The following is a 15147-nucleotide window of genomic DNA, read 5'->3' as shown; positions in this document are numbered from 1 at the left end:
GAGGCGCCGCGAGTAAACCACGTGACTGATTGCGGAAACCGTCCTGAAGAGTGTGGAGAAAAGAGGCGTTTTTGTGTCTGTTAGCGGTGGAAGAAGCAGGTACCGAACTATACTTCAACATTGAGATAGAAGTCCGCGCCTGTCTGCTGTCCCCCAGTACGAGTTTCCTTTCAAACCGAAGCTGAAGGTAAGCGGCAAAGAAATGAAAATTACATTGTTTGCTTTAGCCCAACAACTTTTAATGGATTTTTTTAGCCGTTAGCAAGACCCTCAGACATCTGTTAGAACGGCGATTAGCTAACGCATTGATGTTTTTTCTGATTTCTTTTTTTTTGGTTAATCCTGAACGTCTCATCCGTCAGTGATGGTGGTTTAGATCACTTTAAATTCTATTGACTACATCAGATATAATATGCATTTCTTATCACTATTTATTCAGTTCGCTACTCCCGTTAATGTTTCTCACCATATTCAAAATTCCAAAGATAATGTTGTTTGGTCATTTAGAAAAAATGAAATGGAAAAAGGTTTGCATTTGGGCAGTTTTAAATGCATAAGGCAAGATATTAATTTCATTTTATTAATTCATTCAGTGATTATTAGTTTTAGTAGTCATGATGAGCACCCAAGGAGAGCTCTTGTAACACATATGTTGTAGATTATGTGAGTTGCCCTTAGGGAAGGCACCAATGTTTGCATTCTCCATTTACCATGTGGAGCAAATGCAACCAGCAAAATGACCTCATAATTTACCTCAAATCTAAAAAATAAGAAATTATCCACATGTGTAGGAGCTGGCGTCCAGATACGATAGCGGTTTTGCAGCCAAATGGCCTGGCAGGCTTGAAAATATAATAATATTTACCAGTAATGTATTTATTTATTACCACTCCCGCGTGTGACCGCATTTCAAACAGTAGTGATTGAATCGCTCTCTCAAAATAGGAGCATAAATTCAGAACAGGAGAGGCGCGATGCCCATTACTGCTATCTGCCATCTGCGTTTTTAGATTTGTCTGCTGTGCCACTGGGCCGAGGAGGACCTGGTTCATCCTTCATACACGTGAATAAAAGAGTAAGTGAAGAAATGATGCACAGAGGAGACTTTCAGTCAAACCTTTCTGTCTGTTTTTATTCAATAGGAGGCCACCATTTGCCCTGCGAACTCCTTAAAAGTCATATGGTGCTTAACTTTATATCTGTGAGCATTTCACACTTTCCGAGCCAGTAAACCGCCGCAGCCTCGGTCATCATTCAGATAAAAATTTCATTTTCTCCCATTTCCTGAGCATCAGGGGGCATTAGCGCCATCAGGCCTCAAGGCTTGAGCTCTGGTAAGCTTTAAAAAGGCCCACCTTAACCCTGTCTTGATGACGCATTTGCTTAAATACCTGTTAACAAACCAGCTGATGTGTGGCGAAAGCTTCATATCTGCTCGTAGACCCCGTTCACACAGATTTGAGCAGCAAATCGGGTTTTTCCTGCTGTGTGAGCAGCACCGTAGAAACCCGCCCAAACACAGAAACTGTCACCGGCACATTGAACTGCTACCATCGATTATTTTTTTGGTTCCCACCTCTGTTCCCACCCCCATTGGAACAACAAAGGAGGTGTAAATTACCAGTGGTTATTGGGGTCACTGTGCTAATGGTGACTCCATCAAACCAACTCGCGAACAATTGGGTTCACTCGCCTTGTGTTTACAGTTATGCAGTTAAGTAATTCCTCGAGGAGAAATGTTCCAGTTTGCAGTGTAATTTCCTTTCTCTACATTATATGTGGAGCATCCTGGAGATGCCATGAACCTTTTCCCCCGTCTGTGCCCACAAACCAGAGCTCTAGGTAATCCTCTTAGAGTGGTTTGTTGTTTTTCCTTTATCTGACTTCTCTGTCGGGAGTCTCCGATTGTCCCGGCTTTACTTGCACCACATCTGTGCTCTTGGCTCAAATACAGACTAACCTGCAACTGCTTTTTTTTTGAGGGGGGGGGCTGATCAGCTATTATTTTCCCATCAAATTCTTCTCTTTTTTCCTCCATCCCTCCTCCTGAGTCAATCCAGTAATCGCGAAATTGTTTTTTGTCTCTTTCCCGTCGCCGCCCGGCGCTCTTTAACGGTTCTGCTGGCTGGTTTTGCAGGGTTGTCTTGAGGCAGAGCTGCTGAGATGATCAGACTGTGACGGCGTGTCTTCCAACCGCGTCTGCCCACAAACTGATTCCCTGTGACATGGCTGCAGCGAAGAAAAGTGAGTTTTTTTTAATAGTTGCTCTCGCAATTCTGTGGGGATGACGTACCTGCTGTTATGGGTTAGCTGATGTTTGCAAACGCAAGTGCTTCTCCAACCGTTTCAAGGTCTTGAGCAAATACATTGATTGAGGGAAAAAAGTGAGTTGCGTAAATGAATTTAAAGGGGAAGCGAAGGAGGAACTCCGCTGACCCCGATCCTGAACATCCATAGTCTCGGTGTTACGCAATCCCGCAGAGCTCAGCGCAACAAGAGGACGGGATGGGCTACTTCTGCCTCCATGTGCCATTTTTCTGTGACAGCACGCTATTAACCTTTTCCACCCTCATGGACTCCCAGGAAGGTAAATAGATTTGAATCGATTCGTTCCCGTTATTGGGTTGCCTCGGAGGCGAATGACACCAGCAACTTTACTGAATCCAGGGAACCCGAAATAACTGAAAACGGTGTAATAATTTCTCCTTAGTATGTTTTTAAGGGCCTGGGACGTTTAGTTGTTGTGTTTGGGTCCTTGTTGACTTTAAAGGCCTCTCTCCGGGCTTGTGATAGCTATGCTAAAGTCATTAAAGGAAGGGCAGTGCAGAAGAACTTCCTGTTGACGGCATTTTTCACGTGTCCAGGGTGAACCGAAATGTCAGAAGAGGGTTGGCCGCCTTTGTAATGGCAATTTGGCAACCTTGTTGGACGGTTGACTTTGCGCGACGGTTTTCTTTGATGCGGTTTTTACAAAAAGGCGAAGATCTCGGAGGAGCCGTGACATTTTGCTGCCGCTCCCTCGGTTGTGTTAATGCGGATGGACGGGGGTTCCACTGAGCTCTCGAAAAATGGGGAGTTTAACAGCCCATCATTTCTCACCCCAACAAGAATTTAGTTGGTTGTCAGCTCCAGGAGAGAAAAAGAATGAAAGACTTCACCTTCAATTCCTTTTTCAATGTTTCATTATGCTGGTTCGTAAGCAATGAAGGTCCAAAGGTAAAGATTCTTCCGAAGCTGTGGCTAGAAAAAGAGATGCAAAAACATCTGGCTAACCTAGCAAATGCTCATTTGTAGGAATTGCAAGCTCTCGTTACATCATTAGCTCTGCCTGGAATGTTACTGTGCAGAAGACATAAAAACAAGGTGCATATGAGGGCGTTTGGTGAAGGGAGATATTAAAAATTGATTTTTCCCCACTACGCAGCCTCTAAAGCCTCCTCCACTGCACATTTGTTGAACATTCAATTATCGTTAGCCAGGTTGTGCATCTCTGCAAATAAACAAATACAAAGTAAATTATCTGAAACTGTTATTTTCGGCTTGAATAAACTCACCCCGCTGCTGGAATTACACTCAAATAGTTGGAAAAAAGAGTAGTATTTTGCCAAAAATAGAGGTAGAGACCGCTGGAATAAACTAAGGATAAAGGTAGCTAGCCGAAATCTGAAAAGGCCATTTTACAGAGGTGTGTGTGCATGTGTGTGTCTAAATTTTCGTGCTCACATGCAGTGGTTGAGGCATCTGCCTCTTCAGAGTCATTAATCGTCCGTCCTTCTCTGGGATTTGGATGGGATAATCCAGCCCTGTGGAAAGTCCACCGGTGTCGGGATCGCGATAATGAGCCCGATACGGACTCATCCCCGCGGCTGCTGCCTTGATCCCATTTTCACGGTTCCGGGAGATCGGCCAGAGCTCGAAAAAATTAAAGATGGATGCGAGGCAATAACGCGCGCCACTGCCAGATGTGTTTTTTCCCCAACACAAACAAGATGGCCGCCAGTAAGCTGTTTATGTAACCACAGCGATACAAGGGAGACCGGAGAGCACGGCGAATTTAAACGCATCGTTTAAAAGGATCTTCTATGAGGGGAATTGTCTTGCCAAACACCACCCTGAAGAGCGTGGGGCTCACTTTAATCACCGCCTCTGGGCACATAGCTTTGAGTTGCGTGATGTTAGGCGTAGGCGACTCGCTTAACGATGAAGGTGGAGTGCTGATCCCAGTCTAAGCTCCCAAAGTTGCAAACTGGCAAACATAAGGCACGAAAACCAGACGGCATTCGAAAGGAAGAGATTTTCAAAAGGATGCATTCACTGACTGATGGGGAAAACAGTTATTTGATCCACACAATAACGGCATGGATGATCACTACAGAGGCTTCTAATCCTTCACCAACTATTATCTTCAAACCCTAATCCTCTTTCTTCTGAGACACTGACTTTTCTCCTCTCGTGCACGCAAAAGAATTGAAGGTTGGCTGTCGTTGCATATTTAAAAATGTATATATTTAACCAGCCGAGTATACCACTCAAGCCCGGTTGCCCTTTATGCTCACTGTATCAAAGTGCACCATTATTAAGCTCATTCTCTCCGTAATTACAGCTGTGGATTTCTCTCGCCTTAGCAGGAAGGCTCCTCTAAAAGCTTCTTAGGACGGCAGGAAAACGGCAGCTTCATTTGATTTAAACCCCCGTGCACACCGCGTATCCCCATTACATCATATTTATCGAACTTCTAAAGTCCAACTGTGAGAATCCTGAAGTCAAGCAAGTAGTAGATGGTTTGTTGAGCCTAAAATTGCTTATATAAACAAGTAGAATTTAATAAAAGCCTCCCAACTCCCTTCTCCACTTCCCTTATTTGACAAGGAGCGTGCGCATATGGAGCCTTATGTAACCACTGAACTCATTATTGTGGCCCAGATTGTCGCCAGCATAGATTTTCTTATCTGCACCGTCAGAAAGGTTTAATGGACCCGGGCACGGTACAATCAAGGTCTTTATGCCGTAGAGCGTTCCCAAGAGTCGAATCAAGGCCGGATCGTTAGAGCTTTCTATCATCAAAATTCATTAAAACTTTGAGGCTCCCCCACGCAGACCCGGTTGGCCTCAGAGTCGCGTTACTCTGCTCCGTTAGCTTAATGATTCACACAGATGGCTGCAGTTTCACCTGGCAAAGGAACCGAAACGGGGCGCGATGCTCAAAAGTTTCAGGGTTTTTTGGCTCCTTAACGCTCATCTAAAATGGATTTTAAGGAAACATGTCGGCAAAAGACGCCAGAGGATAAAAAGCGGGAAATCGGATGATCACCATCTCTTTTTTGCCCTTTAATCTGCTCTCATGTGGTCTGATTCCCATACAGGCACTTTGGATTTCATGTTAGCGCGTTAAGAAACGGTCCGTAACCATGGCAACAGCAGTCATCTGGGGAAAGTTCTTATTAAACTCCTCTTTCTGCAGAAACTCAGTCATCTTTTCAGGGTTCTTTTTTGTCCCAGACTATTTTCTGAGAGGAGGGGGTTGAATTTGAAGCACGGGCTTCATTCTCGGGCGCCGGGGGGTAAACGCCCGGGTGGAAAAACAATAAATATCCAGCACCCCTCGTATCAGACGAGAACATAACAACCTAAGGGAAATAATGTGTGTTTGACTTGAAAGCCTATACCTGTGTAACCTCTTCGTGCTGACGGTGACATCCCCATGGAAACGCCTGTAATACAAGTTAGCTGAGATCTGACAGCAGATCGTTATTTAGCCTGTTTTACAGCAGGCGCTAATCTGCTGTAAGAAATGTTATCAAGACTAGCGAGAAAATAGAAATATTAAGACAAAGTAGTGAATGAGTTTGGGAAACTGAGGGCCTGGTTCATTTTTCTGACCTCTGTTAATGTTCTAACACCTGGAATCGTGAGGTTCAGTGAACGCCACACAGCCGGAAACTATTATTATTTACAATCAGTGTCTCCTCTCTCCACGTCAGGATGCGCCAAGGGAGGAGGTGTGCGTTTCTCCGAAGAGCCCCCCAGCGCCGGAGCGGCGTCGCACGTCCACTTCGAGGAAAAGCTGCACGACTCTGTCGTCATGGTGACGCCAGAGGAGGACGGCCACTTCATGGTCAAGGTGCGCTCCGGGCTCGCGCTGCTGCGCGTTGCCGAATCAGCCGTCCGTGACCCGATGAGTCAGGGCGACTTCGGTATGTTCGTTTAGAAAATAACCAAAAGGCGAAAGCAGAGCCGGAAAGTTGCGACACACTGGGCGTGACTGCTCAGTTCGGTCAGAAGCTGTCGAAACTTGGCCGTTCATCCACGCCAGCACACATCCTCCTCAAAGCCCTTTACGTGTGGGCGCACGATACTGCCAGCACAGTACCATCCCTTATCCTGGATGGGGGGGGGGTTTCTATGGAAATCATCAGGGGTCAGTGCAGAGAGACAAAAGAGGAGGTGGGAGTGTGTGTGGGACTGAAGCGGTATGCACGCGGCAGCTGCGCAGATCCCAGAAGTCGTGGAAGTTATTTGACTATTTGATTGTCTCTGCATGTTCAGACAGGCCTCGATGAATTTAAATGTCTTTTTTTATGTGTTGATTGATTATATTTAATCAGTCCTCAATGCAGTTAATGCCCGGTGTGCATGTATTGTATTAGATTAGCATTAGCATGAAGCGGCTCATTTATAATGGGAAGAATAAGCTGCGTTAGGAGAATATGCAGGTATTAAGACTTAATTCACCTTTTTCCCTCCCCCAGTGGGGTAATTTAACCTGTTTTCAACACCCTTTAGAAGAATATTCATTCTCCTGAGTGAACGCTCTCGTTCTAAGGGATACACAAGTCTATCAGGGCTATTTGCACCCCTAAGAACCACATTTTGGGACGATTGGCGACCGCGCTCTAATTTGGGATTATGCGCATCGGTCACAGTTGCGAGCTGGAAATGCTTTCCACAACCAGAACGTGGCACTTTTGCCACCATTATTGGGGCCATCCCAGTGAAACTGCAGCGTGAGTTCGCAGTATAGGAGCTTTTTCAGAGGGAGCGTTGGTCGATGCTAACAGAATTGTTTCTCCCCTTCGGCGTCCCGCTTTCTCTGCTCTCAGCTTAATTCTGTTTGCAGCCTTCTGTTTCAAAGCCGGAGTCATGTGGGGTCTGAGCTGCCGTTTGCGGATCTGGCTGGAGGGGCCGTGTTTACCCGACAACAGAAAGGTTTTTCCTTTATGTTTGCAGAGGTGCTTGTGTTGACACGGCGACGGCGTGAATGCGATCCCCCTTCACACGGATCTGCGATAACGCCTGAAATCCAGCCCTGAGCTGTTGTACGTTTGTGGGGAACCGGCGGCGTGACCACTAACTCTTTCTGATTAAGACAATCTTTATCTGAAAGAGTAGCGGCCTGTTCACACAACATGATTGTAGCCCAATCAGCTGGTCGCCGCCTGGTTTTTGCTGGCGTCCCCAGATCAGGGCGAGGCAGTCGTCTGCTGGGCAACAAGTGGGTGGTAAAGGACGACCGCCTCAAAGATGCCAGTGTGGCCTGACTGGAAGGAGGACACGGAATATCTATGGTGCTAAATATCCAGTCTGGGCGCAGTGGCTATTAGCACGTTGCTAATTTCGCTGTTGTCAAAGCTCCAGCCCGGTGCAACCCCTTTAACATGTGGCCTAATATCGTCCCAGATCCTGGTTTGTGCTCTAATGTAGGTTTTTTGTGGCCTATTAAAACCATATGTCCTGATTCTCAAAAAAATAAGACACCGGGGTTGCCACAAAATCTGGACTTGGCCGGGAGCATCAGTGGTGTCGAGCAGCAGCAGCGTAGTAGCACCCAAACGGCCTGCAGGGCTCCGCTCTGTCTGCAATGAGAAGAATCTCGTGTGAGTTTTCGAACGCTTTTAGACACCATGTAGGGCCGCCGGCCACGCCTGAAGGAGGGTGCGGCGCACGTGCGGCACGTCACCGTTTTCCCTGGGAACGGAGTTCCCTGTTTACGCAGAGATGTTTTCAAAACGTTTCACTCCCAGAGATGTTTTCAAAACGTTTCACTCCCAGAGCTGGTTTCAAAGCTGCAGATTCAGGCGCTCCGGGCGGCGTCCTCCCGTATACGAAAGGCGAAAAGGACAACAAAGCCTCGCTGTTTTTGTTGGGGCCCCGTTTACACGGCAACGCCGTCGCCAGAGGCGTTCACACGACGACGGCGTGATGACGATGCGCGTTCACACGCACCGGCGATACTGACTGAACGGGCGTTTCAGGCCAGTAGTTGGCGCTGTTTGTTGCGAAATGGTCTTGATCCAACACGCCACCAGTCACGCACGTGCGCCACGCGTTGCTCCCTGTTTACACTTTTATAGCCTTTGTCTCTCCTGTCCCGCTCTAGTCACGCTTCCAATATCTGGACCCCCTCTTTTGAACTCTATATCATCCTCTGTGCAGATAATGTGGCACAAATATGATCTTCTTTATTGGTTTACTTATCAGCAGCAGCATTCTGGGGCAGCTGGAGAGTCTTTAGAGGGTTATTACAGAAGCCTGATAATATTTAGTTATATTAATATTTAGCAATAATCCACCCTGGAAATAACAGACCCCCCCCCCCCACAGTTTATAAACTTCAGGACGTGAGAGGATTTTCAATACTGGAAATAACACGTATGCAATTACAAGTGCAATAAACCTTGAGCTAAAGCTTTAGCATGTATGGGGAGGCTACAGAAGCTCAAACCGAGGGAGTTTAGAAGGATTAAAAATTACCGGAGCCGTTTGTGACTATTTCATTTCGAAACTCAGCCTGTGTTTTCAATGTTTTCTGCTAAGACGTTTCTGTATTAGTCTAAATGCAGCTGTTCCTTACTCAACAAGCCATTTTTCTTCCAGTTTGTGAAACAGAACAATGACGTTTATATTTTCCCCCCATAGGTTGGCTTCTTAAAGACTCAGCACCGCTATGAAATCGTTTTCACCCTGCCGGAGGTCCCAGCTTTGGGGAAGTACGTGTGCCCGGCGCCGGTGCCCAGTCCACACCTCCGCATCACCGACATCACGCCGGCGCCTGAGGGTAAGCGGAGACAAATCTCTCCTTAGTCCCGGTTTAGCATGATTTAAATTTTTAATTATTTTTTCAAACAAGCCAGGCAGGTTGTCTGACTCCTCCCGTGGAGGTGCATAACAAAGAGGTGCATCACAATGAGCTAAGGGATTTTGACACAATGCTACTGAGTGATTTATCGTGTGTAGAGCGGCCCATTCAGGCTTGTTTAGTCTCAAATTCCACCACGTCCTTCCCCTCCTTTAGGTGCTTCCCACTTGATTTTATGATGTTTGTGTTCCTGTTGGCCTGTAAAATCACCAACCGGATTGTTATAGGTGCTAAATCCAGCAGGGCTACCCCCAACAACTCACATTCATCTGTTAGCGTAGCATTTCTCTGATTATTCACCCATCGGGCAGCTGTAATTACTATAAACTAATAAAATATGTGATCTGGGTTATTGCTCTCACCCTCTTCCAGGTGGTCTGAAGGTGACGTGCGAGTACTTGGCCCAGCAGGAGGGCGTTCTGTGCGAGGAGGTGCTGCTGCTGAGCGAGACCGAGGACGTTTGCGTTAAGGTCAAAGTTCACGCCAGAGTCATGGGTGAGGCTACTGTCCCGGAATTTTTGACAGGAAATGAAAAAAAAACAGCCATTTTCTACACCATTGTAATGTCAATTTTAATGCTAGTAAAAAACCATAAGAGGTTCCGCATAAAAAACCTGCGTTTTACTGAGGAAGTTACCAACAGATGCGACATTAGATTTGTAAGAACAAATGCCTTAGTTTTCATCATGTTTACGTCCCCTTTTCATCTTTGTATGATTAAAGTGGCACTTTTCCCAATATAGAAAACGCCCAGTATTCCCATAGCAAAGGCTGATGAAGAAAAATGGTTCGACTTGCTTTTTCTTCTGCCTGATGGCAACTAATGAACACCTCACAGCGTCTATCGACCCTTTTATTTATTTATTTATTTATTTATTTAAGATAAATGATACCATAGTGTTTGGGCATTAAAATCCTCATAACCCAACTCGCTTTATTGTATTGTGCAAACTACTTTTTCCTCCTCTTCCAATCAAATGGGTCTAATTCGTTTGTTTTAAATGTGGGGGATTTTAACCTGTGTGCTGCTGCCCCCTGTCGGTGAGCAAATGTCTCAGCAGCGCTTTTGTGGCGGAAAAAGACAATTAACGGGAACAGTTTAGGTTTATCTTTAAATAGAGATTTGATTTCAAATCTTTGGTTTTGTTGTTGTAAAACATGTATATGTTTGTTAGTAATACAGCATTAGTATTGTTCAGCTTCCTAAAGCAGTGACGCATAATTTAGCCAGCAAAAAAGCTTACGTTGCCAGCAGATGGAGAATTAGGTTAAGAGGCCGTACACTTGTGGGCGTTCCCGTTTTGTCCTGAGCAAATATGGCACAGGCGGTGTGTTTTTTGGTTTGCTTGCATATGAGGGTGGCAGCTGTATAGCGTAGCTGGAACATCTGTCTGCGTTTGTGTGTGTTATTGATGCCTGGATGTGGACCAGGTCAAAGGATTATGGGCTGCTTGATGGTTTTTGAATGGTTAAACCTCCAGTTGGCATAGTTACTCTAACAAAGGTTCAAAAGTGTCTCACTGAGATTGGAGATTCTACTCTGAAACTCTTAAATCAAGGAAAAAGTATGGCAGCGAATGAGTTTTTTAAATCATTGTATTGTAGTGAGTTATTTAATTGAATTGTAGATTAAGAAAATATGCCTTTTAATAGATAGCTAAGGGGAAAAGCACCATTGCCTCGCCCAGGGATTGAACCCCCACCCCTTCGTGCCATGCGAGTTGTGCACATGACAGTCATGCGTTTTCTCTGCTTTCGTAGACCGCCACCACGGTACGCCGATGCTGCTGGACGGGGTTCGCTGCATCGGCGTGGAGCTCGAGTACGACTCCGAACAAAGCGACTGGCAGGGGTTCGACTGAGGATGCGATGCTGTGTTTTTGTTGTTTTGTCTGTTTGTTTGTTTTTTACTTTAAAGTACACACAACATAATCAAAACCAAAACATACGATAGCTATGTTCCTGTTTTGTTGTGGAAACTGAAAACGTGACAGAATCGTTCCTCACCAACCATCAATGTTCTGTTGTTGACTTGTATTACCCGTAAACGACCACTAGGGGGCAGCATTCCCTTGAATTTGTTCAGCCTCAACGAAAACCTGCAACTCTGAACGCGACGCTGTAAAATTCCCACGTGATACCACATGGTGGCACTGCAGACCACTACTACTGCTCAAACAAGGCAGTTTAAAAGGAAAATCTAAAGATTTCCTGACTTTTTCTTCTTTTTCAATTGTAGCTAATTTTTCTAGGTCTTTCTCAAATCAAATTTCTCGAATCTATCGTCTCCGCATAGTTTGTTGGAAATCCCAAAAATGTGAACTTCTATTGCAGCAGCAAGACGAGCTTTCTGAGAATAATACTCCATAAGTATCAAATAAATCTGTTGCAACCTCGTTTTGTTATCACTTATCAGATAAAGATCTGCTTTGTGCGGACGATGTCGGCCAAAAAAAACAAAATTTCAAGGTAAAACTTTAGCATATCAACAGAAAATCGCTGATATTCTTTTGGTGTCTGACCAAACTAACTAAGATAAAACTGCAAAGCAAATCTGAGCTTGTATTGAAGTGTTTAGTGTGGATTTTTGTTTCCGCAGCCAGTTCAACCCAGTTAAAGGAGGGTTTGTTTGCACTGTTTGAACTCATCGCGCCTTCGCTACACACGTGCAACACAAGTGCCTTTGGTGAATCCGTCCTGTTCCTCATTACGCGCAGACCTGACCTACACACAGGCTGCAGTGTCCATCCGCCGCTGGCCGACTCGCAGCGTGTGAGCGCAGGTCACAGCCAGCTAACTGACATTAATTGCAAATCAATGCTTGTATAAGTGCCATGAACTGGCTGCACTTATGTCTTATTTTACATCCACTACTACTTTATGATATCAGCCTTAAGGATAAAAATTGTGTCTTTTTTTTCTTTTTCTTCAGAGTTGTTGCCGTCGTGGAGACGAATTAGATTTATTTCTTATGTCAGCATAAATGTAAGCTGTGATCGTTAGGCTGATATAGCAGCTCGTCTGGTTTTCTGCTCCTTCTGTGTGATTTGTGTTTTGTTTTTTGGTTTTCAATGTGAAAATAAAATGGTGTGTGTAAGATTTGTCTGTCTTTTGGATCTCCTGCAGGAGCGTCGGGAGTCCACAAAATAACTTTCTGGATTTTAAAGGCACGAATTGTGTTTAGAGATTGAACTTTAATGTTGGGCTTTATTTTAATTATTGTTAAATCAATATTACAATTTTACTGAGCTTCTCTAAGATGAGAATTTTTATAAAAAAGAAAATTAAAATAGTGGCTGTCACTTCTTAGCCTTGGTTACTATTATGATCAATCCCTTTTCTAATAGAAAAAAGTGCTTTATTTATCACTCAAAATCTTTAAAGTTTACTCCTGCCACATAAAAGACTTTTAAAGTTTCAAATATACCGTATTTCTTTATCTACTTAAAATTAAATATTGTTAATAAATTATGTTTTTAACATTTGATACTCTTAATTTAATACTCTAGAGTATTATTGGTGCATTATTTTAAATAGGCTCCAGTATTTGCTAATAAAAACGCAACTAATAACTTTTAGACATGTAGTCTTTATGTAACATTGATGTAATTTAGAGGCTACGTGCTATATAATATATAATAATGTATTTTCAACGGCTGAGTTACTTTTAACAATAGATATTTAAATTCTTAGTTCTGCCGTCATGAGAAAAACAAAGCAAAATATGTTTGAGAATCGTAGTAAAGAAGAGCGGAAACAAAGGTCAGAATACTTGTTTACAGCCAATAAACCTGAACAACAGTCGCGAATTAAAAGAACGCAAACATTTTTCCAAACGTTGCGTTTTTATGAGGAAACGTGGCGACGCCATTTTCATTCAATAGAACGTAACAAAACGCGCGTTTAGTGGACAAGAGATGTTGTTAAAAATAAATAAATCTGTACAATGAAGAGTATAGAATTACATTGATTTCATCTTTTGTCACCCGGATTCGAGGTCGTTTTGCTCGCGTAGAATCAAATCTGTTTTTGACGAGTTTAAATGGGATGTTTTAATTACTGTAAAGGTTTATTCCATTCAGCTTTAAGTCGAATCAATGTTAGTGGGGGAAATGAATTAGATCAGCTAGAAGCAGCGCATTGTTCTGAAAAATTAAGATAATACGTTCAATTTTTCGTTCTAATTACGAATAATTTACAAGTATTCAAATTAGAATACGCTTTCACTCTTAGACAGGTAGCTACATTAGTCTCATATCTAAAGCAGCCTGTAAAAGCTTTGCACCGGGAGGCCGCCAAGAAACTGGAGAGAAACAACGTCCATGGTAAAACCAACCCATTCAAAGACGTTTATTTTAATTACTAATTTGTTTTTGTGATTGTACTGTGTGATAGTTGGGACGACACACACTTAAACGCCGCATTTTCCCTTCTCGGCTCTTTAAAAGTTTAATTTCACCGAAGTTCCGTAAACGCACCTTCCCGTGAACCGCAACTAAATGCGCGTTTCGGGCAATTTATTTGTTTATTTTCCCATAGATGATGTGATGTGGCCGTTTCTGCTCGGCTGGTGGTTGAAAATATGCGAGAAACCAAAGAAGAAATCATAAATAAATCTTTGTGGTGGGGGTGAGATCAAGCGCAGACCTTTCCACTCCGGACGGGCACATGTTTGCCATTCCTGCACAGATTTGTCAAGAGCCCGCGTTGGCTGCGTGAACTCTGAGTGGCCCGTTGCCCTCCTCCTGACCTCCGGGATTACAGTAATCTGTGTTGATTGATCTGATTGATCAGATTCATCTCCACGAGACCGCAGTCCAGCCGCAGGATGAGGGGGAAGCGGACAAGACGATCGCTGCGTAATGCAAATAAACATTCCGTTTTATTTCTCTGTCTTTGGGGCCTGTGGGCATTTACAGACAAGGAGGACATCCCCCCCCCCCTCTGGAAACGGGCATCAGCATCATGTATGGGGGGTCTGACTTGCAAAAGTGATTGAAGTGCAATGGGATTTGAATTGTGGAGAAATCGCACATCATAAATGGCTTTTTCCACCTGGAAATCCGTCCAGATCACGTGACAACGAAAGCACGCCACAGTGCCGTCGTTCGTGTCGACAAGGAATCGTTTAAAAGCAAAAGAAACTTTGCGCGTCCGTCGATGGGGGGGGGGAAATATCTCCTAACGCGTGAATTTGCACAACCGGTGTCAGTCAAACCGCCATATGGGGGCATATTATGCATGTAAAGGTTGTTGTTTGTAATTTTGACAGATGAATTTTCCCATCACGTCGAAATCAAAACATGAGCTGCCTCGGAGAAGGAAAAGGGACTAAAAAAACCAAAAAAAATCCCTAAAAAAATCTGTTTCTCGAAGGGTTGCTATAGACGTGAAGGCAGAGGAAGAGAGTAGGTGTGTGTGTGTGTGTGTGTGTGTGTGGTGTGTGTGTGTGTGTGTGTGTGTGTGTGTGTGTGTGGCAGCAATCAGTCCCCTCTTGTCTCGCTGCTGAGTGCACTGTCTGATTGACAGTTTCTATTCATCCTCTGTGAGATTAGGCCAGCTGAAAGGAGTAACGACCCGTGGCTGCGAGCAGTAATTACGGCCTCGGATAAGAAACAAGGGGAAACACACACACGCACACACACACACTCACACAGCAAAACTACAATTATATAAAACACATGTACGCACGCACTCACGGATCTCTCATTTTGCCGCAGTGTTCCTTCACATGTAAAGTGTTTGAGTCGCCTGGAATTATCTCACAATCACAACAAAACTGCAGGCTGCACATCAGCATCAAGCTGGCGGCCAGAAAATGATCCGTGCGGATACAGTAGCCAAAAACAAACACTCCCATCACCCCTCAGTCCAATCTGTTTGTCTATTGATGTGCGTTTTATGGAGATCTGAAGGCGCCCGAAAGTTACGATTGAGGTCGGGTGACCTGTTGAATTAATTGAGTTTTGTCCAAGTTCTTTCATTGTTTTAGGCGATATTATTTTCTATTT

At 44.3% G+C, this 15147-nt stretch overlaps 1 protein-coding gene across 1 annotated transcript; it reads left to right on the top strand.

Annotated features, from left to right (window-relative positions):
- Positions 1-29: 29 nt before the first annotated feature.
- On the top strand, positions 30-12233 carry adissp (adipose secreted signaling protein). Its single transcript, XM_057027396.1, has 7 exons — positions 30-187; positions 1011-1075; positions 2138-2244; positions 5982-6121; positions 8917-9055; positions 9509-9631; positions 10898-12233. The coding sequence occupies exons 3-7, from the start codon at positions 2226-2228 to the stop codon at positions 10996-10998; spliced, it is 522 nt and encodes a 173-aa protein (XP_056883376.1). The 5' UTR covers positions 30-187; positions 1011-1075; positions 2138-2225; the 3' UTR covers positions 10999-12233.
- Positions 12234-15147: the final 2914 nt, after the last annotated feature.

This window comes from Takifugu flavidus, chromosome 3 (assembly GCF_003711565.1).
Source record: "Takifugu flavidus isolate HTHZ2018 chromosome 3, ASM371156v2, whole genome shotgun sequence".
Taxonomy (NCBI): Eukaryota; Metazoa; Chordata; class Actinopteri; order Tetraodontiformes; family Tetraodontidae; genus Takifugu; species Takifugu flavidus.
The sequence above is the reverse complement of the archived record's forward strand: the minus strand, read 5'-3'. Positions and strand labels throughout refer to the sequence as shown.